Genomic DNA, 23,470 nt, shown 5'->3' with positions numbered 1-23,470 from the left:
ATAGACATAGATACACTACCAACTGTAAAACAGATAGCTAGTGGGAAGTTGCTGTATAACAAAGGGAGATCACCTCAACGATGGGTGATGCCTTAGAGGGCCAGGACAGGGAGGGTGGGAGGGAGTTGCGGGAGGGTGGAGATATATGTATAAATACAGCTGATTCACTTTGGTGTACCTCAAAAGCTGGCACAAGAGTCTAAGGCAGTTATATTCCAATAAAGAGCTTAAAAAAATAAATGTAATATTCATAAGATTTGCAAGTTATTTATTTTGATGATTCTAATTGTGGCCCATTCTCACTTTTTACTACCTGTTACATCATAAATAAGATCTTAACAGTAACAATCAAATTCATATTTATGGCACCTAAAATCTGAGACTGACCAATGTGAATAATCAGGGGCAAGAGGAATCACTGAAAGAACTGCCACTGAACCTGCATCTCCCCTACAAGTTATCATACAGAGATTTTAGAAAGGTAATAAAAATTCTAAGGACTCAATTTGTTCTAGTTTGAAGTCCCCTGGAACCTGTTTGCCACTGAGAGACTGAGAGAAAAAGGAAGGCCTCTTTTACCCTAAATTTTATTTGGTTCAACAATTAAAAATCAAATACCCTCAAAAGGGACTGTATACAATGTGGCCTTTTTGCTATTAAAATTGTCAGGTTTCACATACTCATAAGATATACATACAGTTGCTCTTTATTTTCTTCATCAATGAAATAGCATGCCAGTTTTTAATACTGTACTTATAAGAAATAGGGTATGATTACAATAGTTTTATTTCTTATCATGTCCAGGGAATAAATCCTAAATCAGAGAAGGTCTGTAAACAAGTCTGCATCTTCATATTTTAAAAACAATTTGATGTCATAAGCATTTTCCTGTTTCTCAATGTTTTTCAAAAACACAAAGTGCTTATTTAACATTCAACGGCATGAATATATTTATGTTGAGACTATTGTTTTACAACCAAAGACGACATTATAAGTTGGCAAATGGCTCACAACAGTTAGGGTCTCCTTTAGTATATCTGGTTAAGAAAGGGGTTCACAAAAATTACATTTTTAACACAACTACTTGCTATTTTAAAGAAAAAATAGGGAGCAGATGAATCAATCACAGATCACCCATGTTCAAAAACATCAGCTGTTTTTCCCTGCTCCTCAAACTTGTACAGGGTTACCAATAATATAATCACTATGCTCTGTTAGTCAGCACTATCCCAAGATAGATATATAAACTTGGAAGGTCAAGCAAAGAAAGTTTGATACCCTACTATTCATCAACAAATTCTGCTATTCTTTGGAGGTGTTTCTTTCTGGAGAAGAAGAATTAAGCTGCAGAGCTAATAGACAGCAACAACAAAAGGATTTTGCTTTAAAAACCATTATTTTCCATGTTAATGAAGAAAGTCATCAAAACAGAAACAAAGACAAAAGCCCCATGACCACAGCTCAGGTTACAGCTTACCCAGAGGAAAGAAGCGGGGCGTGCCGGCATACATCTTGCCAAGGAGCACAATCTTGAGACTGAGAGCATGCATCCTATCTGGGGAGCTCAACGTCACACTTTCGTTCAGTTCTGTAGGAGAGAGACATGTCATTAGAACCCCAAATTGTTTTCAATGTGAGACGTTTAAACTGACTATTTTATTTTGTTTCGATGTACAAAGTACTATAGAACTTGTAAGCACATTAATACAATGAGCAGATTCTGTGTCTCTGTTAGTGTCTGATTTACTTTCATCTTACCAGAGGACTGATTATGAGATTTTGAGCTAGGTGTCTCAGAATTCCTTATTAAGCAGTTACAAATCACAAAAACAATTCATCTTTTCTGAGGGTCCTCTCAGGTATTCACTGGGCTCATTCTCTACAGGATCACCCTCCACCATATCCAGGCAACCTCCACCTACCCTCTGTTTAGGCATATACAATTTTCGTGAGTCCTAAATATATGACCGCTAGTAGCTTGGATTCACTTTTTTACCAAGTCACTAACTAATGTATAGCTAATATACCTGTAAGTAAACACTCACCTTTCTCTATGATGTCTTGCCAAAGCGTCTGCACCAGTATAGGGTCTGAATAACCAGCACAATGAATGATCGCAAGTTTACATTCCGCAAGTTTAAATGGCTCAGCAAATTCCCCGTAAAGCTGAAGGAAAAGACGCCAACATCCGACCAGAGGTTAATGTTCAGAAACTAACAGTGAAGAACTCCCTGAAAATTAAAAGTAACCAAGGATTCTATTCTCAAGTTCCTAAAATAGGATATGAAGATGTGATGATGTGTAAACAGTTGTAATGCCAGATTAAGAATGATAAATGGATGAGTAGTGAAAACTGGTGCCATGTTCTGCCCGCTGTCTGCTGCACACGGAAGGGTGTAGCTCCAGGACCTCCCACCAGATTATTTTTTTCCTCCAATGGTGTGCTGAAACTTCTCCACTGGACTTCTGGACTCCTACAAAGACTTAGTATTTGTTTAACCCAACATTCGGACACTAGTCTGGCACTTGGACAGTATTCTATAAACCCCTCTATCGCTGGGACAAGCAACCCCAAAAGTTTGGACTACCATGAGGAAACAAAGAAACACCATGCAGGCAAAGGAGCAGGAAAAAAACCCACAAGACCAAATAAGTGAAGAGGAAATAGGAAAAATGCCTGAAAAAGAATTCAGAGTAACGACAGTAAAAATGATACAAAATCTCGATAATAGAGAAAGTACAACAGTTCATAAGAACTCAGAAGAACTAAAGAACAAACAAACAGCAATGGATAACAAAATAACTGAAATTAAAACTACTGTAGATGCTATAACCAGCAGAATGACTGAGGCAGAAAAACGAATAAGTGAGTTGGAAGATAGAATGGGGGAAATAACTGCCACAGAGCAGGAAAAAGAAAAAAGAATAAAAAGAATAGAAGACAGTCTCAGAGACCTCAATGATAACATTAAGCGTACCAACATTCGAATTATAGGCATCCCAGAAGAAGAAGAAAAAAAGAAAGGGTCTGAGAAAATATTTGAAGAGGTTATAGTGGAAAACTTCCCCAGCATGTGAAAGGAAATAATTAATCAAGTCCAAGAAGCAAAGAGAGTCCCATACAGAATAAACCCAAGGAGAAATACACCAAGGCACATATTAATCAAACTAATGACAATTAAACACAAAGGAAAAATATTAAAAGCAGCAAAAGAAAAGCAACAAATAACATATAAGGGAAAACCCGTAAGGATAACAGCTGACCTTTCTACAGAAACTCTGCAGGCCAGAAGGGAATGGCAGGATATACTGAAAGTCCTGAAAGAGAGAAACCTACAGCCAAGAATACTCTACCCAGCAAGAACCTCATTCAGATTTGAGGGAGAAATCAAAAGCTTTGCAGACAGGCAAAAGTTAAGAGAATTTAGCCTTACAACAAGTGCTAAAGGAACTTCTCTAAGTAGGAAACACAAGAAAAGGAAAACACCTACAAATACAAACCCAAAACAATTAAGAAAATGGTAATTGGAACACACGTCAATAATCACCTTAAATGTCAATGGATTAAATGCTCCAACCAAAAGACACAGACTGGCTGAATAGATACAAAAACAACACCCTTCTATATGCTGCCTACAAGAAACCCACTTCGGACCAAGGGATACATACAGACTGAAAGTAAAGGGATGGAAAAAGATATTCCATGCAAATGGAAGTCAAAAGAAAGCTGGAGTAGCAATAGTCATATTAGACAAATTAGACTTGAAAGTAAAGACGATTAAAAGAGATAAGGAAGGACACTACATTAGGATCAAGGGATCCATCCAAGAAGAACACATCACAGTGGTAAATATCTATGCACCCAACACAGGAGCACCTCAATACATAAGGCAAATGCTACCAGCCATAAAAGGGGACATCGACAGTAACACAATAATAGTGGGAGACTTGAACACCCCACTTACATCAATGGACAGATCATCCAAACAGAAAATAAATAAAGACACACAAGCTTTAAATGACACATTAGACCATCTCGACTTAATTGATATTTATAGGACATTCCATCCAAAAATGACAGAATACACTTTCTTCTCAAGTGCACATGGAATATTTTCCAGGATAGATCACATCTCGGGTCACAAATCAAACCTCAGCAAATTCAAGAAAACTGAAATCATATCAAGCATCTTCTCAGACCACAATGCCATGAGACTAGATATCAATTACAGGAAAAAAACTGCAAAAAATACAAACACCTGGAGGCTAAACAATTCACTATTAAACAACCAAGAAATCATTAAAGAAATCAAAAAGGAAATAAAAAAAAATCTAGAAACAAATGACAATGAAAACACAACAACCCAAAACCTATGGGATGCAGCAAAAGCAGTTCTAAGAGGGAAGTTTATAGCAATACGGTCCTACCTTAAGAAACAAGAAAAATATCGAATAAACAACCCAACCTTACACCTAAAAGAATCAGAAAAAGAAGAACAAAGAAACCCCAAAGTGAGCAGAAGGAAAGAAATCATAAAGATCAGAGCAGAAATAAATGAAAAAGAAAGGAAGGAAGCAATAGCAAAAATTAATAAAACTAAAAGCTGGTTCTTTGAGAAGAGTAACAAAATTGATAAACCATTAGCCAGACTCATCAAGAAAAAAAGGGAAAAGATGCAAATCAACAGAACTAGAAATGAAAAAGAAGTAACAACGGACACCACAGAAATACAAAAGATCATGAGAGACTACTACAAGCAACTATATGCCAATAAATTGGATAACCTGGAAGAAATGGATACATTCTTAGAAAAATACAATCTTCCAGGACTGAACCAGGAAGAAATAGAAACTATGAACAGACCAATCACAAGTACGGAAATTGAGGCAGTGATTAAAAATCTCCCAACACACAAAAGCCCAGGGCCAGATGGATTCACAGGCGAATTCTATCAAACATGTAGAGAAGAGCTAACACTTATCCTTCTCAAACTCTTCCAAAATATAGCAGAAGGAGGAACACTCCCAAACTCATTCTATGAGGCCACCATCACCTGATACCAAAACCAGGCAAAGATGTCACAAAAAAAGAAAATTACAGGCCAATATCACTGATGAATATGGATGCAAAAATCCTCAACAAAATACTAGCTAACGGAATCCAATAGCATGTTAAAAAAATCATACACTATGATCAAGTGGGGTTTATCCCTGGGATGCAAGGATTCTTCAATACACGCAAATTAATCAATGTGATACATCATATATAAACAAATTGAAGGATAAAAACCATATGATAATCTCAATAGATGCAGAAAAAGCTTTTGACAAAATTCAACATCCATTTATGATAAAAACTCTCCAGAAAATGGGCACAGAAGAAAATTGCCTCAATATAATAAAAGCCATATATGAGAAACCAAAAGCCAACATAGTTGAAGGGTGTCCACTCTCACCACTATTATTCAACATAGTTTTGGAAGTTTTAGCCATGCAATCAGAGAAGAAAATGAAATTAAAGAAATCCAAATTGGAAAAGAAGAAGTAAAACTGTCACTCTTTGCATATGACATGATATTATACATAGAAAACTCTAAAGATTCTACCAGAAAACTGCTAGCACTAATCAATGAATTTAGTAAAGTAGCAGGATACAAAATTAATGCACAGAAATCTCTTGCATTCCTATACACTAACAACAGAAGAGTAGAAAGAGAAATGAAGGAAACTCTCCCATTCACCATTGCAACAAAAAGAATAAAATACCTAGGAATAAACCTGCCTAAGGAGACAAAAGATTTGTATGCAGAAAACTAGAAGACACTGATGAGAGAAATCAAAGACAACACAAACAGATGGAGGGACATACCATGTTCTTGGATTGGAAGAATCAACATTGTGAAAATGACTGTACTACCCAAAGCAATTTGCAGGTTCAATGAAATCCCTATCAAATTACCAATGGCATTTTTCACAGAACTAGAACAAGAAATCTTATGATTTGTATGGAAATGCAAAAGACCCCGAATAGCCAAAGCAATCTTGAGAAGGAAAAATGGAGTTGGTGGAATCAGGCTTCCTGACTTCAAGCTATACTACAAGGCCATAGTGATCAAGACAGTATGATCCTGGCACAAAAATAGAAAGGAAGATCAATGGAATAGAATAGAGAACTCAGAAGTAAGTCCAAACACATATGGGCACCTTATCTTTGACAAAGGAGGCAAGAATATACAATGGAAAAAAGACAGCCTCTTCAATAAGTGGTGCTGGGAAAACTGGACAGCAACATGTAAAGGAATGAAATTAGAACACTTCCTAACACCATACACAAAAATAAACACAAAATGGATCAAAGACCCAAATGTAAGGCCAGACACCATAAAACTCCTAGAGGAAAACATAGGCAGAACACTCTATGATGTACATCAAAGCAAGATCCTTTTTGACCCACCTCCTAGAATAATGGAAATAAAATCAAGAATAAACACATGGGACCTCATGAAACTTAAAAGCTTTTGCACAGTGAAAGAAGCCATAAACAAGACAAGAAGACAACCCTCAGAATGGGAAAAAATACTTGCGAATGGAGCAACGGACAAAGGATTAATCTTCCAAACATATAAGCAGCTCATGCAGCTTAACATCAAAAAAGCAAATAACCCAATCCACAAAGGGGCGAAAGACCTAAATCGACATTTCTCCAAAGAAGACATACAGTTGGCCAACAGACACATGAAAAGATGCTCGACATCACTAATCATCAGAGAAATGCAAGTCAAAGCCACAATGAGGTATCACCTCACACCAGTCAGAATGGCCATCATCACAAAATCTGGAAACAACAAATGTTGGAGAGGGTGTGGAGAAAAGGGAACTCTCCTGCACTGTTGGTGGGAATGTAAGTTGGTACAGCCACTATGGAAAACAGTTTGGAGGTTCCTTAAAAAACTAAAAATGGAACTACCATATGATCCAGTAATCCCACTACTGGGCATATACCCAGCAAAAACCATAATCCAAAAAGAAACATGTACCATAATGTTTACTGCAGCACTATTTACAATAGCCAGGACATGCAAGCAACCTAAATGCCCATCAACAGATGAATGGATAAAGATGTGGCATATATATACAATGGAATATTACTCTGCTATAAAAAGGAATGAGATGGAGTTACAGGTAATGAGGTGGATAGAACTAGAGACTGTCATACAGAGTGAAGTAAGTCAGAAAGAGAAAGACACATAGTGTATGCTAACTCATGTACAGGGAATCTGAAAATGGTACCGATGAACACAGTGACAAGAGAAGAATTAAGGACGCCGGTGCAGAGAATGGACTTGAGAACTCGAGGTTTGGGGGGGCGGGGGGTGAAGGGGAAGCTGAGACGGAATGAGAAAGTAGCACAGATATATATATATATACTACCAACTGTAAAATAGATAGCCAGTGGGAAGTTAAAAAAAAAAAAAAAAGAATGGTAAATGTGTGGTAAACACATTTAAATAGATTTCAACATGTGTGCCTTTTCCTTTTTTTTTTCTTGGCTGAGAGCGAGATGCTGCAAGGACATTTCTTTTAGATTTAGGGTTGTCTAAGCTAAGGTTTGAAAAATCATGGAAATCCTGACAAATCTAATGGTGCTTTAGGGTATGCAGAGAAATGTCTAAGGATAACTGAAAACAAAAAACAAAAAGCAAAAAGCTGTTCAGGAGGGTACAGAGTGGGAGAGGCTTGGAGAGTTAAGTAAAGATAAATTACTTTTTCAGGACAAGAAACAAGGCCGTAAAATAGATGGCAGGAGTTTTAACAAAGCCCCATGTGAGGCTGATAGATTCTTGACAGAAATTGGCCTGGAAAGAGAAACACAGCTTTTTCTAAGAGTGAGATACCACAGTGGTGATTTGTTAGCCCAGTGATATGCCTGCAAAGATGGCTTACTTTAAACACAAAGTAAGATGCAAAAGAAACAAGGAATGTGTAGGTAATAGCTGACTACTATAGGAATTTCACTTGCTTTTTTTTTTATTACCTTAGTTATGTCCATTAGCTCAGAATCCAGCTGAGAAATTGCATCCTGTACGGAAGTATGATGGGAATATTGCCTTTGTAGTGTCTCCTGTATTTGAAGTTGGATCCTAGCAACCTAGTTTGGGTAGAAAAAAGCAAATCTTAAGTTCTTCATGATAAATCACCAGGTATTTGAAGGAATGACTCCTAGTAGCTGACTTTAAGTTTGTTAAAATAAAAATAATGTATAAATAACAGCAAAGTGAGTATAGTTAATCATACTGTCATGCATATTTTGAAAGTTGCTAAGAGAGTAGATCTTAAAAAGTTCTCATCACAAGAAAATTTTTTTGTAATCATTTATGGTGATAGATGCTAACTAGATTTATTACGGTGATCATTTTGCAATATAAAGAAAAATTTAATCATGTTGTACACCCGAGCAACTGTTATATGTCAATTCTACTTCAATAAAAAAAAATGTATAAATAAAGACTTATCATAACGGAATAGTAACCCTTCATTACAACACAGAAGATTACATAGGGACTGTGCTGTGACAGAAAGCCTTTGCTACCCACCAACACCCGTTTCTCCCAGGATTATAGCCAGAAAAAATGGCCAAATTCTACTTCACAGTCTCCTCTGCAAGGAGTATGGCCAAAACACTACATTCTCTTCAAAGACATGTGAACGAAGTACAGTACGTCACTTCAGAGTTGTGACTTTTAAGAGTGAATGTGCTTCTTACATGCTCTTTTCACCCTTTCTCCCTCTGATCAAAGAAAAAGGTAAGGCAGTTGGGAATGGTAGAGCCAGAAAACAGAACTTGGGAACTGACATCAACCAAGTGGAAGAAAGTCACAGGCCAATCAGGAACACCAACTCTGGGTTTTGTGAATGAGAAATACGCTTTTGTATGTGGACCATTATACATTTTTGGGTCTCTTAGTAAAGGCAGGTTAGCCCACTTTACTTCATACATCTACTTGTTAGCCTCCAGCATAAATGGTGAATGTGACATAATCTGCCTGGTGTTAGAACAGTTGGAAGAAACCTTTAGAAATGCCATAGAGAACATTTTTAGATTACAGCAATGTCCTAGGACCCAAGTGCTGTATCGTTAAAATTGTTTAAAAGATTTAGAGATTAAAGTTAATAGTAACTTCTACAAACCTATTTACTAGGGGAAGAGGGGACGTGGACTAACACATTGCTACTAATCAATGTGGATAAGGCTTAAGTGTCGTCAGCACTTACTTCCATTTTTTCTTCTAATTCATGAAGGAATTCACCATCTGCAGCTATTGATGAAATGGCAGTGGAACTTTTGGCACTAAGAATGGCACGAGCAATGTACTCTAGTCGCTGCTGAAGTGAAATTTCTGTGCTGGGGGGGAAAATCCTTATTTTTATTCATGTGAATTCTTAAGGATCCAATATACATATATATCAGTTATGATGTATTTTACACCAAATTAACATAAAAGGCCATTTGAAACTTGAAAAATTAGAGGATTTCTAATGAAAGAGATCCACAACTTAAGTCAACACATAAATACTTATGTTTACATCCAAAAAAGTAACTTCCTATTTTAAAACTTCAGTATATTAAAACTTGGATTCTTCTAAAATCAAAGAAAGCTTTTTATTATTCCTCATATTCTTTACGTCTCTACCGTAATGTGGCCAGTACTACATTTCCTTTTCTACACAGCAACTAGAGTGACCTCCTAAAAATAAAAATCAGATCACATGGGACTTCCCTGGTGGTCCAGTAGTTAAGACTCTGTGCTCCCAGTGCAAAGGGCCTAGGTTCGATCCCTGGTCAGGGAACTAGATCCCACACGCTGCAACTAAGACCCAGTGCAGCCAAATACATAAATATTAAAAAGGAAAAAAAAAAAAATCAGATCACGTCACATGCTTTCTTAAGACCTTCCAACCTCCTTCACCTACTCCTCCAACCTCATCTCATTCCTCCCTTGTTCACCATTTCCAACCCCACTGGGTTTCCTTTTTGTACCCTAAACACAATAAACTTGAATCTGATGCAGTGCCTCGTCACAGACCATTGCTTCTGTGCTTAAACCACTTCCTCCATTTCCTTAATAGCTGCCTCTTCTAGTCACTTGAGAATCAATTTTAATGACAATTTGTCTGAGGCCTTCTCCGACCAATCTTAACTAAAGCAGCTCCCCATTCCCCAAGGTACTTTCTACTATAATATCCTGTTTTTATTGTATTTATAGAATCTGAACTTGTTTGTCTATGGTCTTTGCCCACTAGAATGAAAGCTCCTTAGGAGCAAGGATGGTGTCTATCTTGTTCAGTACTCCCTTCCTGAATGTCCTGAATATCACTGGTGCTCAAAATCTATTTGCTGGCTGATTGACTGACAGGTGTTAGAAAGCCCTAAGCACGTATCCACCTCCATGGTTACCATCTTCAGTCCTTTCTAATACCCTTAGTCCATCAGATCTGGTTCTTTGACATTATAAAGCAACTTGGCATTAAAAACGAACATACTAAAAAAAAAAAAACCGAACATACTAACTCATTTAGTTGTTGGCAACTACTCAGATCAATCAGTATTAAATGAAACTTTTGATATCCCCATTAATTCAAATCTGAATCAAGAAAAAACTGGCTTTCTTTTACTTTCAGAGAAGATCTTACTTAAAAAACTGTTCTTCTGTATAGCTATAGATCCTATAAGTTTTCCCCTTCCAAAAAGAAACCAAAAGAAAAACAATTAACTCCTTTCTCCTGTCTTGCAAAGGACATGTGTGGATGACAGGTAATTAGCACTGACCGTCTCTTAAGATCACATATAAAGGACCCTGTACCTTTAGGAGCTTTGTTTCTAAAAGGCTTTCGTCTATCTCCCCTCTCATGTCTTACAAAAACCCACTTGAATCAAACATTTTAAAAGTGGGTCACATTTCCAAATTATTTACAGTAGAACATTCTATAGCTGCCAACTTATTTGGTGCAGCTTACGTACGTAAAGAGTGTAGTGAGAGAATAACATAATAGTTGGAAAAGATTTTATTGTGGAAAGAGATGGTAAGCTGAGAGCTAAAGAGTGGGCATACAGGGTCTCTCACATGAGGAGGAAATTAGGTTATATGTCTGTGTGTGAAGTAGATATGGACAACGGACACTATTCTCAAAAGTTAGAGGATTTCTGAATATTTTATAACAAGAATATAGTAGTTGTCATGACAAGGAACAAGGTCAGTAAATATTGATGAAAGGGCAATTGAGAGCCACTCTAGGGAATTTCCTGGTGGTTCAGTGGTTAGGACCCTGTGCTTCCACTGCAGGGGGCCCAGATTTGATCCCTGGTTGGGGTACTGGGATCCTGCAAGCTGTGTGGTGGGGCGGGGGGAAGCCATTGAAAGCAATGAGCAGCTTGATGGAAATGACTCACAAAGGTTGGTATAGTAACGGTATCTAGCATGTGCTAAGAAAAATGACAAGAGTAATTCAGAAATGAGATACTGAGGGTCTGGATAAGGGCACAGTCCATATGTGCCTCTGAGTACAAAAAATAATAGGTACTCAAACACTGGATAAAGGAAGGAATTACATAACCTTAAGACTGAGCTACACTGAATTAAATATTTAATAATGCTGTTAATTCTTAATTGTACAAAAACTATGAACTGACCACGGCCCTTTACTAGACACTACCTTCTAGGCCTTTATCAGCTTAAATTCCTTTTCTTTCCTTTTATCAAACCAAAGACAAAGAAATTAAAGTTACTTCGATATATACCATTTTCTGTATGTGAAGGGAACTTCTAAAAATCAAGTGATGATTACGACCAAAGAGGTCAAGAGGACCAAAGATGACTCGGGTCCACGTGCAATAACTACAGCTGTGTGAGCACACACATGCACACACTCTCACACCTGCTGTCAGCCATATCTGGGTGCTGCAAGTCATCATTCTGATTAACTTGGTTCAATAACAGCTTTACCTCGAATTCTTCCTTGTCCTAACTTAACCAATCTCCAGATTTTAGAAATAGCACTGTACTACTCTGGCAAAGGAAATTTCAAGTGAAAAGAGGATCAAATGAATGATCTGTCCAAAATTTTATTAAGCTGTCTTTTGATATGACAATCTAATTAGAAATTAGAAATTAGAAATGCCTTCTTTCATAGGATTCTTAACAATCCTCAATGTATACGCTCTAAGACGTTTTCAGTAATTTAAACCAAGGTGAGAGTAGAGGAAATTAGCATGGAATTTGTTAAACATTTAAAATTATAAAGACTTTGAGAAGTCTTTTTTGTCCTTTTAATTAACCACGGTAATTAACAGCGGTTAGTAGGGAAGAATCTAAAGACACGCTTCAAAGAAGAGGATTTAGAATATGGTTTGAATAGTCTATTTAGTAGGAGGTATTTGGTACCTGCTACACATTACTGAAAACAAAACAAACAAAAAGAGAAAACTATAAACTTTAGGTAAATTTAAGTAAAAGCGCAAAAATTCTATATATGTATAACATGAATCAGGTTTTATTTAATATCTGAAATCTGGGTGTAACTAAGTTTAGCCCAGTTACCAATTATCCGTCACAGTGAGAATATCAGGCCTTACCTATGCATGTCAGCCAATTTGGATAGGACACGAGCAGCACTGCTGAAACTTCTGTTCTTCTCATAATACCTCCAGAGTAAATCCATGTAACGAACTTTGTTTTGATCAACTTTGGCCATTCGGACTAGATGTGGCTCCAGAAATGGAGAAGCAATCTGGAAATTGTACAGTTACTCAGAAACATTTTCTGACTACCACTCACTCTTTAGATAATAAAAATATCATTTTATAGGTATGCCTTGTTTTATGAATACATAAGCAATATTATAATCCAGTAACAGATAAGAGAGGGCAATTTTTCTCATTATAAATGATTGTTTTACCACAGTTAAAGAACCTCTATGATAGTCGCATTAGGTTGATAAAAATAATTTATTATAATCCAACTACAAATCTTTTAATAGACTTTGAGAACACAGCTATTGATTCCTAGATTCTGAGCTCAAAGGCATCCTTGCAATTATCAAAGCCATATATTCATTTTACAGAATGAGGAACATTATGACTTAGGGTAGTGAAAGGACATTTGTGAAATAGCTTAATAGTAGAGCTAAGACAAAGTTCAAGTCTCCTAACTCATAATCCATTGAAGTTCACCCCACAATATAAACAATCCCAATCAGCTTCCAAATAACAAGAAAATTAGAGCAACAGACTACTTTGCTCACTAGGAAACGGTATTACATTACTCGGCTTTTCAGTGACAACTAATGGTTGGTACACGGTGAAAAACTGAATTTCCTTATAACTATATATGTGCTTATTAACCCATTGAGTTATGCTACTTAAAAATATAAATTAACAATATTGGTATAAAATATACTTTTTACCTGTAGCAGTTTATCTGCAAGGTCAGCTTGTATTAGCCAATTATAAAGGGCAATACTAAAGAGTTCATCTTTGGATCTTTGAGACAATTTAAGCATTTGTTCAAACTAAAATAAAGAAAACAGTAAAAATTAGTACAAAGGCTCGACATGATCCCTTAGCTTTATAAATCTTCTGGCAAGACATCAAGAATCCTTAAATGTTAAGTTCTAAGAGCTACTACCCTTCCCAAGATGATTATGCAGCCACCACCACACAGAGCACCTAAACACAGTGTATCTTCAGAACGAAAATATGCTATGTCCCTTACATGATGTCCTGCTTCTTCATTACTTAGCATATTGGGATCGGAGGACAGCACCGGAGGACCAGGTTTTTTGGGTACACTGGGAGACTGAGGAGCAGCCTTACTTTGATTTACCAGTTCTTGAAGTGTATCTGTAATGCACTTGTAACTGTTTAACCTGAAAAACAATGAAAAAGGAGCAATTACATGATTTAGTTAGTAATTGGTTTATCTTATCTAATTGAAATACAAAGATAATTTTGGAGAAAATACACACACTTTGATATCAAAAAGAATACAAATCATATGCTTTCTCAATAGTCTTGAGAAGCATTTGCTTAAAAGGTTAAAGTCACAAAAATGAAACAGATTGGTTTCATATTTACTTTATGGACATACTTAAATTTTTTTTTTAAATTTTAGCAGTCTCTAATAATCTGTGAGCATTTATAAATCATCTTTTAAAATACTAATCTTCATCCAGAACCAGATGTCGCAGGTGGGGTGGGTGAGGCAGCAGTTTTGTTCCCAAAAAAGTAACTGCATTTAAAATGGACATTAGGACTTCCTAGGTGGTGCAGTGGTAAGGAATCTGCCTGCCAATGCAGGGGACATGGGTTCAAGCCCTGCCCTGGGAAGATTCCACATGCCACAGAGCAACTAACCCTGTGCACCACAACTACTGAGCCTGTGCTCTAGAGCCCGTGAGCCACAGCTACTGAGCCTGTGCTCTAGAGCCCGTGAGCCACAACTACTGAGCCCATGTGCCGCAACTACTGAAGCCCATGCGCCTAGGGCCCATGCTCCACAACAAGAGAAGCCACGACAATGAGGAGCCTGTGCACCACAATGAAGAGTAGCCCCCGCTCGCAGCAACTAGAGAAAGCCTGTGTGCAGCAACGAAGACCCAACACAGCCAATAAATAAAGTAAACACATAAATTTATTAAAAAAAAAAAAAAAAAAAGGACATTAATACAATCTCCGGAAAACCACAGAGGCAAGTTCAAAAACATAATTAAGTCTTTAAGAATTCCCACCAGACTGTAATTTTATCCCTAGGCTAATAATTATAATATTGATTCACACCTTTGATAAAATAAGACATTTTTAGGTGAAAGCATAATTTAATTTTATAAGAGTTGTACTTGAAATATTATTCTCCTAATACCATCAATCAAACTATACAAAGGGAAGTCTATATTCATAAAGTTGCATTTGCTAAGGTGATAAACCTCACCTTTCTTGGAAAGCCTGAAGTCCAACGATGTCTTCTTCTGGTTCTCCATGTTTATAGAAATGAAGTCCAAGACCCTGAGGATCTTTTTTCTCTGCAGCAGTAAGAGAGAGCTCCACCACACCCTCATAAAACCGCACTATCAGAAAGACAAAGGACACAGTTAAGGCATATTATTAAGTGGATATATTTTCTTTAGCTGGATTATAAAAACACTGATCAAGGTTATGTTTACTACTGTAAGGTTTCTACTGCACATCAGTCACCCAGGTGACAACATCATAGAAAATGTTTCTGATGACTCTATCAAAGAACTGGGTTCCAACATGCCTAAAAGGCAGCTATTAAATGTATTTTCTTCATTACAAAAAAAAATTTCATATTTAAAATAACAAGAAGAAGGGTTGCAGTTCCTTGATAGAAAAAAAAATCTTAGGATTCAAACTAGTACCTGTACTAACAGTTACTACATCATGTTAGATTTGATTTAAAGTAATTTTAAAGTGAGCAGACAGGTAATATTTTTTAAAATTAGTCAAAAGAATCTAAAGCATCTAAAAAATAAATTAACCCAGAAAGGAATCCAACATGGATAGTAATTTAACTGGAATAGGACTGAAATTCCAATGTTAAAAAGTTACACATCTCAAGACATAAAGAGCATTATAGCTTTTCCAGAAGCTGGTACAGTCATCAAATACTAAGACACAAGAAATGAATTTCCTATGTCGTATCACTTGGGCCACTGAAAGCTGAAGAAAGATTTGCCTCTGAGTTAAGCAGAAGGTATGAAGGACGTTTTGTTTCTCACCTTGTCTATACTGAGCACAAACATTGGACAGGTCCACTTGATTGCTGATTTTCTGATACTCCTTTAATGATTCCCTTAACATTCTTTCCTTTTCAATCTTATTCTGAACTTGTCGGGAACGCTGGAGAAGCTCATTTGCCTAGAAGTAGAGATGACAAGAACTTAAAAAGATATAAAATCAAGCACATAGATGATGCTGTCAATACAAGTTTTATTTAGTCTATGTCTAAATTTACATCTGGTTTATTATCATCAAAGATAAAAGCAACTCTACAAACTTACTTCTTAATTTTAGGCAGAAAAGTTTTTGATCAAAAAATCCTAGCTATTCTTAATTCCTCTCACAAACATGTTAAGCAAGACAGCTTTTGACTGGTAAATCTCTTGCCTAGTCAATACATTATTAGTCAGCAGGCAGTCCGAGCAACACTGATTTTTTAATTTTTTTTCACCTGTAGGAAAGGATCAATAAAAATTGTCCAATTAACTCTAATTTACTACAAAGTTTCAGTGTTTTTTTTCTTAATTTTTAAGGAAAGACATATTTAACCATTTTTAAAATATGGTCCAGAAATACTATCAAACATTCTTTATGAAAAATTTATATATAGATTTTAAGAAATGATATATTCCAACCCCTTTCTTACAGATAAGGATTCTGAGGCCATGAAAGGTTAAGAGACCTACTGAAGGTCATATGTCAAATAAAAGACAACAGTTTTTGATTACAGTTCTAGCGTGCTTTTTGTCATACCACGAAACCTCCTGTAAGAAACACTGAAGCAGGTAACAAAGCATCGTACCTTAGAGCAAACTGCATCATCAGTGCTATACAGAAGTGGGCAGATGTCCTGTAAGTGTAAACTAATGCCATCAACAGCAGCATTATCTCTGATGTAGCAGTTGATTAGAGAAGCAATTAATGCCCCGGTCAGTTCCTTGTCCCTGATGACCAGATCTTTAAAGGTGGTGATTTTCAACTGTTCTTGAAATTCCTAGCAGTATAAGAGAAAATCCTTTTTTGACCAAAATACAGGAATACTCTGTTTCCACACAGAATGAAATTTCTTTAATAAAATAATCAAAACATTAATATATATGCTAATATGTATAAGGTAGATAATTAATACTCTATAATTCGAAACATAAAATATACTAAACTATAAGAACCCACAGTATTCCTATTCCAAATCTCTCACTTTACAAATGAGGAAAGCAAAGCCCAGGTGGAGTCAAAATTTGAGCCAGGCCTCCTGACCTTAGTTATAAACAGGAAAAAAGAATCAATTAGCTACATTAAAAAATCTTCAGCTTACATTTATCTTTCCAAAATATGCTAATTCTATTATTCAAGCACTTCTAATATTGGAGTTTGATCTCATTTTGAACAAATTTACTTGCTAAAATGAAGTTCTGAAGTATTGAGGTGATTTATACTATAGTAACATTCTGTTTAGTGATTTGACAATTTTTTTTCTAAATTCCAGCAAATATACAGGCTATGTTCAAATTTTTTGGATTAATATTGAATTTGCATTCCTTGAGCATACAGGGAAGGAAAGCTTTGAAGATAGATCACAAAAAAGATACCTAGGCTAAAAACTGACCTACATTATGCTTATCAGTCAATAAAACTAAAAATCATTATTCTACCTGGCATGGAAAAGAAAACAGCTTTCATAATTAAACATACTCACTTGAGTTTTTAAAAGAGAAAAAAAAAAAGTATGTGCTATTCTTTCTCAGATAAATGGACCTGAACTTATCAAGCCTCTGTAGACTTGACTTCCATTTCACAGAAAATTCAGGAAATAGATGAACAAGTTCACTACAAGGAAGGTATAGACAACCTCAGAATGCTGAACATTCATTCTACAAGACTGATGACCTGATGCCTACAAGGCAATAGCCAAAAAAAAAAAAACAAAAAAAACACAACACCAAAAAGCCGAGAGAGAGAGAGAGAGAGAGAGAGAGAGAGAGAGAGAGAGAGAAAACTGCTCTAGATTGAGAGAATTAAGAGAACTAACAACCAAATTCAATGAGTAAATCAACTGTTTAGATTCTGATTAGAATGAACCAATCTATAAAAAGATACATTTTTTAAATAATGTGAAGGCTATAGACACTACACATGTTTAAGTTTGTTTTACTATTTATTTAATGTTTTGTTTGTTTGCACCAGGTCTTAGTTATGGCATGCGGACTCCTTAGTTGTGGCATGCATGTGGGATCTAGTTCCCTGACTAGGGATCGAAACTGGGCCCCTTGCACTGGGAGTCTTAACCACTTTGCCACCAGGGAAGTCCCCAAAAAGATATTTTTAAGACACAGAAATTTCATTATTTTAGATGCTACCAAAGAGTTAGTGCTAATACTGCTAAATGTGATAATGACATTGGTATTCAAGAAAATGGCCAGCTTTTTAAAGGAATACATACCAAAGTATATAGAAATGAAAGGACATGATGTCAGGGATCTACTTAAAAAATAATTCAGTAAAGAAAAGGGATAGATTAAGCAAAGGTTGTAAAATTGTGAAAATGCTGAATACAAATAAATTGTGGATGGGGGATTAGCTGTTTTACTTGCTCTACTTTTGTGTATGTTTAGAAATGCTCACAATTAAATTAATAGGTAGCAATACATTCCCCCAAATGACCTAACACTTAGATAAATACAAATTACCTTTATCCTTAAAAAGGATTTCAATGAGGACAGCAAGAGAAACATGAACCATTCATTTCCTACAGTGGCAAACATTTTTCTTTAAAGCAGGGATGTTTAATTTAGGTCACTGGACTTCTTGAAATTACATGCAAAAATTTTATGTATGTATCTGTATGGATTCTTAGAAGGCGAGGAGAAAGAGTTTTGACCAGATTCCCAAAGGGATCTGTAGCCCAAATAAAGGTTACAAGCTACTGTTTGAAAAATATTTTTGGTAGAGTTCATTCACATATCACAACAAAGTTCTAATATACTGTTATAACTTGTGGTTTTGATAATGAATCCCTCAAGTTATGCTTTGGTGCAATTTTCTTATAACACACTAATCTGATCATAACCTAAATGCTTCCCAAAATAATCCCCTTCTGAGCCTAAGTGCAAGATTAAAGTTCACTCAAAAGAAAACAAAGCATAGAATTTATAGTATGATCTTAGGGGAAAAATATCCTACCTTCTGAAGTTCTCCTACAATGACAGTGAACTGATGTTCACAAAGAAGTTTCCATAAAGCCAGAGCCTGGTATGATTTTCGAACCAACTGCTGGATTGCCTGAAGTGAAACCTTTTCACTCAGTTGAGCCTCTAATTACAAAACATAACTCATGAAGTTTTACAAAATGACAGGTTAAGTTTTATTTTAAGTAAAACAAGACTTTATCTCAAATAAAGACAACTACAGTTAAGGTTGAAATCCTCATTGTTTTCCTTCCTCTCATCACAGGCAACCACGATCACGAGTTGTTGAATTCATGGTTTTACCCTCTCACTATATATAAGTGCTTCTGCGAGGGTGCATATGTAAACAGCAAAAATGTTGCTGTTTTTAGACAATTTACACCACTGCCTTTTCTGCCCAGTTATATCTTCACAGGCTACCCATACTGATAAATACAAATCTAGTATCAATACATTTGTTTTAATTGCTGTGTGTTCCATTATGTAAGTATACCACACTTAGGCCCATTTTCCACCTGAAGGACATTTCCGTTGCTTCCAATGTTTTGCTACTAAAACAATAATGCAATAAATATCCTTTAAAAAACTCTCCTTGAAAACATAGTCAGGTTTTGCTAGGGCTGTTTTTCAAATTAAGATGCACTGGTGAATCATGAAATCAATTCAGTCAGATTTTTCATGACAGATTTTTTTCCCCCTTAAATAGGAAACAGAATGAAAAAGGAAAAAAAAAATCAGAGTATAAAATAGGTAGTTATTTCTTAAAATTTTGTTCAGTTGTGTGTGTATGCTTTGAAACATCTGGATCACAATGTAAAAATTATTACTTGTTGTGGGAAAAATGTCTGATAAAGACTGCTCCTGAATATATACCTACAAGCGAAACTGCTGGCTTTGAATGCAATATGCACTTTTAGTTTTTACTATATATGATCAAATTGCTATCCAGAGTGGTCATTTCAGCATATACTGCCAGCAATTTCAGTGCTTCCCTTTGTAAAAACCCTTACCAATGCTTGAATATTGTCAAGCTTATCTGCAAAGAAGTATTAAAGAATTTACAAAACAGTGAACAGAAAACTAGGTGCAGCAGGAAGGAAAGAAAGTATGTTGGGACAAAAGTAAATAGCTAAGTCTTTATTAGCAAAGTTCTAACAGACAGAATAATTGGCTCAAAAAAACAAAAGGCAAAAAAGAACTTTAAAAAAAACTGAATGCCAGGCAAAATTTAAACAGTATTTTATTACTATTCCAATTCGCATCTGGAATAATTAATGGTTATAAGAACTTTTCAGTTCCCTTGCTCTTTCCTTAGTTGTTACTTTTTACAACAATAGATTGAAACAAAACACAACCTAACATTTGATTCACATTTTAAACTCTATAAGAAATACCACTTCACATACATTAGGATATAAATCTTTTTAAAAAAAGAAAGAAAAAGAAAAATTACTGATGACAATGTGGAGAAACTGGAATACTCTGTGTACTACTGGTGGAAATGTACCAACACCATGGTATAGTTGCCATGGAAAACTTACGGTGGATCCTCAAAAAATTAAAAATAAAACTAAACATAATCCAGCAATTATACTTCTGGATATATAATAAAAGAATTAAAAGTAGGGACTCAAATTTCTCTATTTGTACACCATGTTCATAGCAGGATTATTCACAATACCCCAAAGGTGAAGGCAATCTAAGTGTCCACCAACAGACCAAAGGATAAACAAAATGTGGTCGATATGCACAATGGAGTACTATTCCGTCTCAACAAGGAAGGAAATTTTGACACGTGCCACAAAGCATGTGAACTCTGAAGACATTATATGCTATGTGAAATAAGGCAGTCACAAAAAGACCAATACTGTATGACTCCACTTACATGAGGTACACAGTAGCAAAATTCACACAGGAAAAAAAAAGGTGGTTGTCAGGGGTTGAGGGCAGGGGAAGATGGGGAGTTATTGTTCATGGGTACAGAGTTTTAGCCTAGAAAGATGAAAATGTTCTGGAGACAGATAGCGGTGATATTTGTAGTCACCATGCTACAGTACAATGTGAACTTACTGGATGCCACTGAACTGTACACTTAAAAATGGTCTAAGTGGTAAATTTTATGTTATGTATATTTTAGCATAATAAAGAAATTCATTGAAAAAGGTGTGTATAGTGGAATTCCCTGGCAGTCCAGTGGTTAGGATTCCGAGCTTCCACTGCAGGGGGCCAGGGTTCAATCCCTGGTTGGGGAACTAAAATCCCACAAGCCATGGATCCAGCCAAAACACATACACACATACACAAAAATTTTAAAAAAAAAAAGGGAAAAGGGAAAAAAAAAAGGGGGCATGTATCATATTTTCTGGTAGAAGAAATGAAAATAATTTTTGAGCTGAAAGTTATGGAAATACATGATGTCCATATTATCTTACTTTTTAAATCATACTAACATTATTTTAATAAAAATATTAGTTACCACAAACGATCTTATCAAGAGATGTCTCTCTATTCACCTAGTAAAACTCTTTACTGCAGTCACATACATTTAACTGATCAGAAGCAATAATTTACCATGAAACTTCCTCTGCAGCTCCTGTTGCATTTGCTGGGTATTTCCATTTTCAGGACGCATGAATCCTATCAGCCTCTGCTGCACTTTAGCAGTAGTACTGAAACAGAAATTCCAGAAAGTATATTCATAGAGTTGTGCAACTACTACCACAACCTAATTTTAGAACATTTTTACCCACTTTCCATTAGCAGTCAATTTTCATTTCTCCCGCCCTACCCTAAGCAACAGCTAATCTACCTTCTGTCTCTATAAATTGCCTATTCTGTATATAATGAGCTGGAATATGTTGTAAATATTCTTTTCCTCTGTAGATCAGTGAAAGAGTCACTGACATATACAACAATTTACACCCGGAGCATTTTAATCTCTCAGATACTTAAATTTTCACTGAGAGTAAATGGATAATAACAATAGCTTCCTCTTGTCAAACACCTGCTTTCTGTCCCCACCAATGATTTAATGTAATACAACAACTTTGTAAGGTATGTATTATTAAGAATCCCACTTTACAGATGTGAAAACTTCAGGACAAAAGTAAAAAGCAAAGAACCTGCTGTCAGGAAATACTGGTCACTGAGAGAAATGAGCTAATAAAAGCATTTAGTGTCCATTTGGTGAAGAATCTCATTATTTCAGCTCTTAATGCAACTTCAGGGATGCAAAGAAAAGAATGATGAACTTAAAAAATGTATATGCAAAACAGAAACAGACTCACAGGCACAGAAAACAAACTAGTAGTTACCAAGTGAGAAAGGGAAAAGGGGAGGGACAAATTAGAGGTACAAGATTAAGAGATACAAAATACTAGGTATAAAACAGATAAGCAACAAGGATGCATTGTACAGCACAGGGAATTATAACCATTACTCTGTAATAACTTTCAGTGGAGTACAATCTGTAAAAATATTGAATCACAATGCTGTACACATGAAACTAATATAATGTTGTAAATCAACTCTACTTCCATTAAAAAAAAAAAAAAGGACTTCCCTGGCAGTCCAGTGGTTAAGATTCCATGCTTCTACTGCAGGGGGCACAGGTTCAATCCCTGTTCCGGGAACTAAGATCCCACATGCTGCCTAGCGCAGCCAAAAATTTTTAAAAAGTTTTTTTTTAATTAAAAAAAAAAAAAAAAAAGAACTTTCAGGAAGAATTTTTCTTTGGTACCTAACATTAAATGAAATTTAGATTAAGATTTTAACTTAAAAAGTATATGACTACAGGGAATTCCCTAGTTGTCCAGTGGTTAAGACTCTGAGCTTCCACTGCAGAGGGCATGGGTTTGATCCCTGATCAAGGAACTAAGATCCTGCAAGCCATGCAGCAAGGCAAAAAAAAAAAAAAGGAAAAAAAGAAGAAGAAGAAAAAAAAGTATGACTACTGAAGCTATAATAGGTATATTGTAGGATGAAGTTCATAAGTGACTGTCAATGTTAGAAAACAAGATTTTCGGGGTAAAAGCAATACAAATATACTATAAAAGAAACAGCAAAATCCCTTTAATTTTAAATCTGAACTGAAAAACAATACAAACTCATATGTCTGTTTTATAAAAAAAATATAAACAAAACAACATACATCATGACCAGTAGGAATTAATACCTCTAGCTGTAGTCTCTAATACCCTTTCCTTCCAAAAGAAACCAGTGCTCCCTAAAGAAATGGCTGAATCCAGTTCCAGGGCAAGAATTGTACCAAATGAGCCTGGACTGTCCTGTCATGCTAGAAAGCAAAGATGTTACCAAATACTGTCAGAAATGACTCAAGAGCAGTCTGAAGAGGCAAAAGGGTAGGATAATTTTGCATTGAAAAAACAACCTGCAATGGATTGAAACACATTAAATAAATCTGAAGCCAGATTCACATAATGATACTAAATGAAAAAAATTGACTGATGGTGCCGGCCAACATGGAGTAAGC

The 23,470-nt window shown here is 35.8% G+C and overlaps 1 protein-coding gene across 3 annotated transcripts in view; it reads right to left on the bottom strand.

Moving 5' to 3' along the window:
• NUP155 (nucleoporin 155) overlaps positions 1–23,470 on the bottom strand; it is a 70,394-nt gene that overhangs the window by 8,468 nt on the left and 38,456 nt on the right. For all 3 annotated transcript variants that reach the window (XM_057708975.1, XM_057708977.1, XM_057708976.1), the window contains 12 exons: positions 21,550–21,647; positions 18,974–19,104; positions 16,596–16,787; positions 15,793–15,931; positions 14,985–15,120; positions 13,770–13,923; positions 13,462–13,566; positions 12,632–12,786; positions 9,274–9,403; positions 8,036–8,149; positions 2,046–2,166; positions 1,478–1,588 (listed from right to left, as the gene is read on the bottom strand). In XM_057708975.1, the coding sequence (XP_057564958.1) occupies positions 1,478–1,588; positions 2,046–2,166; positions 8,036–8,149; positions 9,274–9,403; positions 12,632–12,786; positions 13,462–13,566; positions 13,770–13,923; positions 14,985–15,120; positions 15,793–15,931; positions 16,596–16,787; positions 18,974–19,104; positions 21,550–21,647 (1,586 nt within the window). The remainder of the gene's footprint in view (positions 1–1,477; positions 1,589–2,045; positions 2,167–8,035; positions 8,150–9,273; positions 9,404–12,631; positions 12,787–13,461; positions 13,567–13,769; positions 13,924–14,984; positions 15,121–15,792; positions 15,932–16,595; positions 16,788–18,973; positions 19,105–21,549; positions 21,648–23,470) is intronic.

The sequence above is a fragment of the Hippopotamus amphibius genome, chromosome 15, assembly GCF_030028045.1.
Source record: "Hippopotamus amphibius kiboko isolate mHipAmp2 chromosome 15, mHipAmp2.hap2, whole genome shotgun sequence".
NCBI lineage: Eukaryota > Metazoa > Chordata > Mammalia > Artiodactyla > Hippopotamidae > Hippopotamus > Hippopotamus amphibius.
This window is presented reverse-complemented; position numbering and strand designations above follow the sequence as displayed.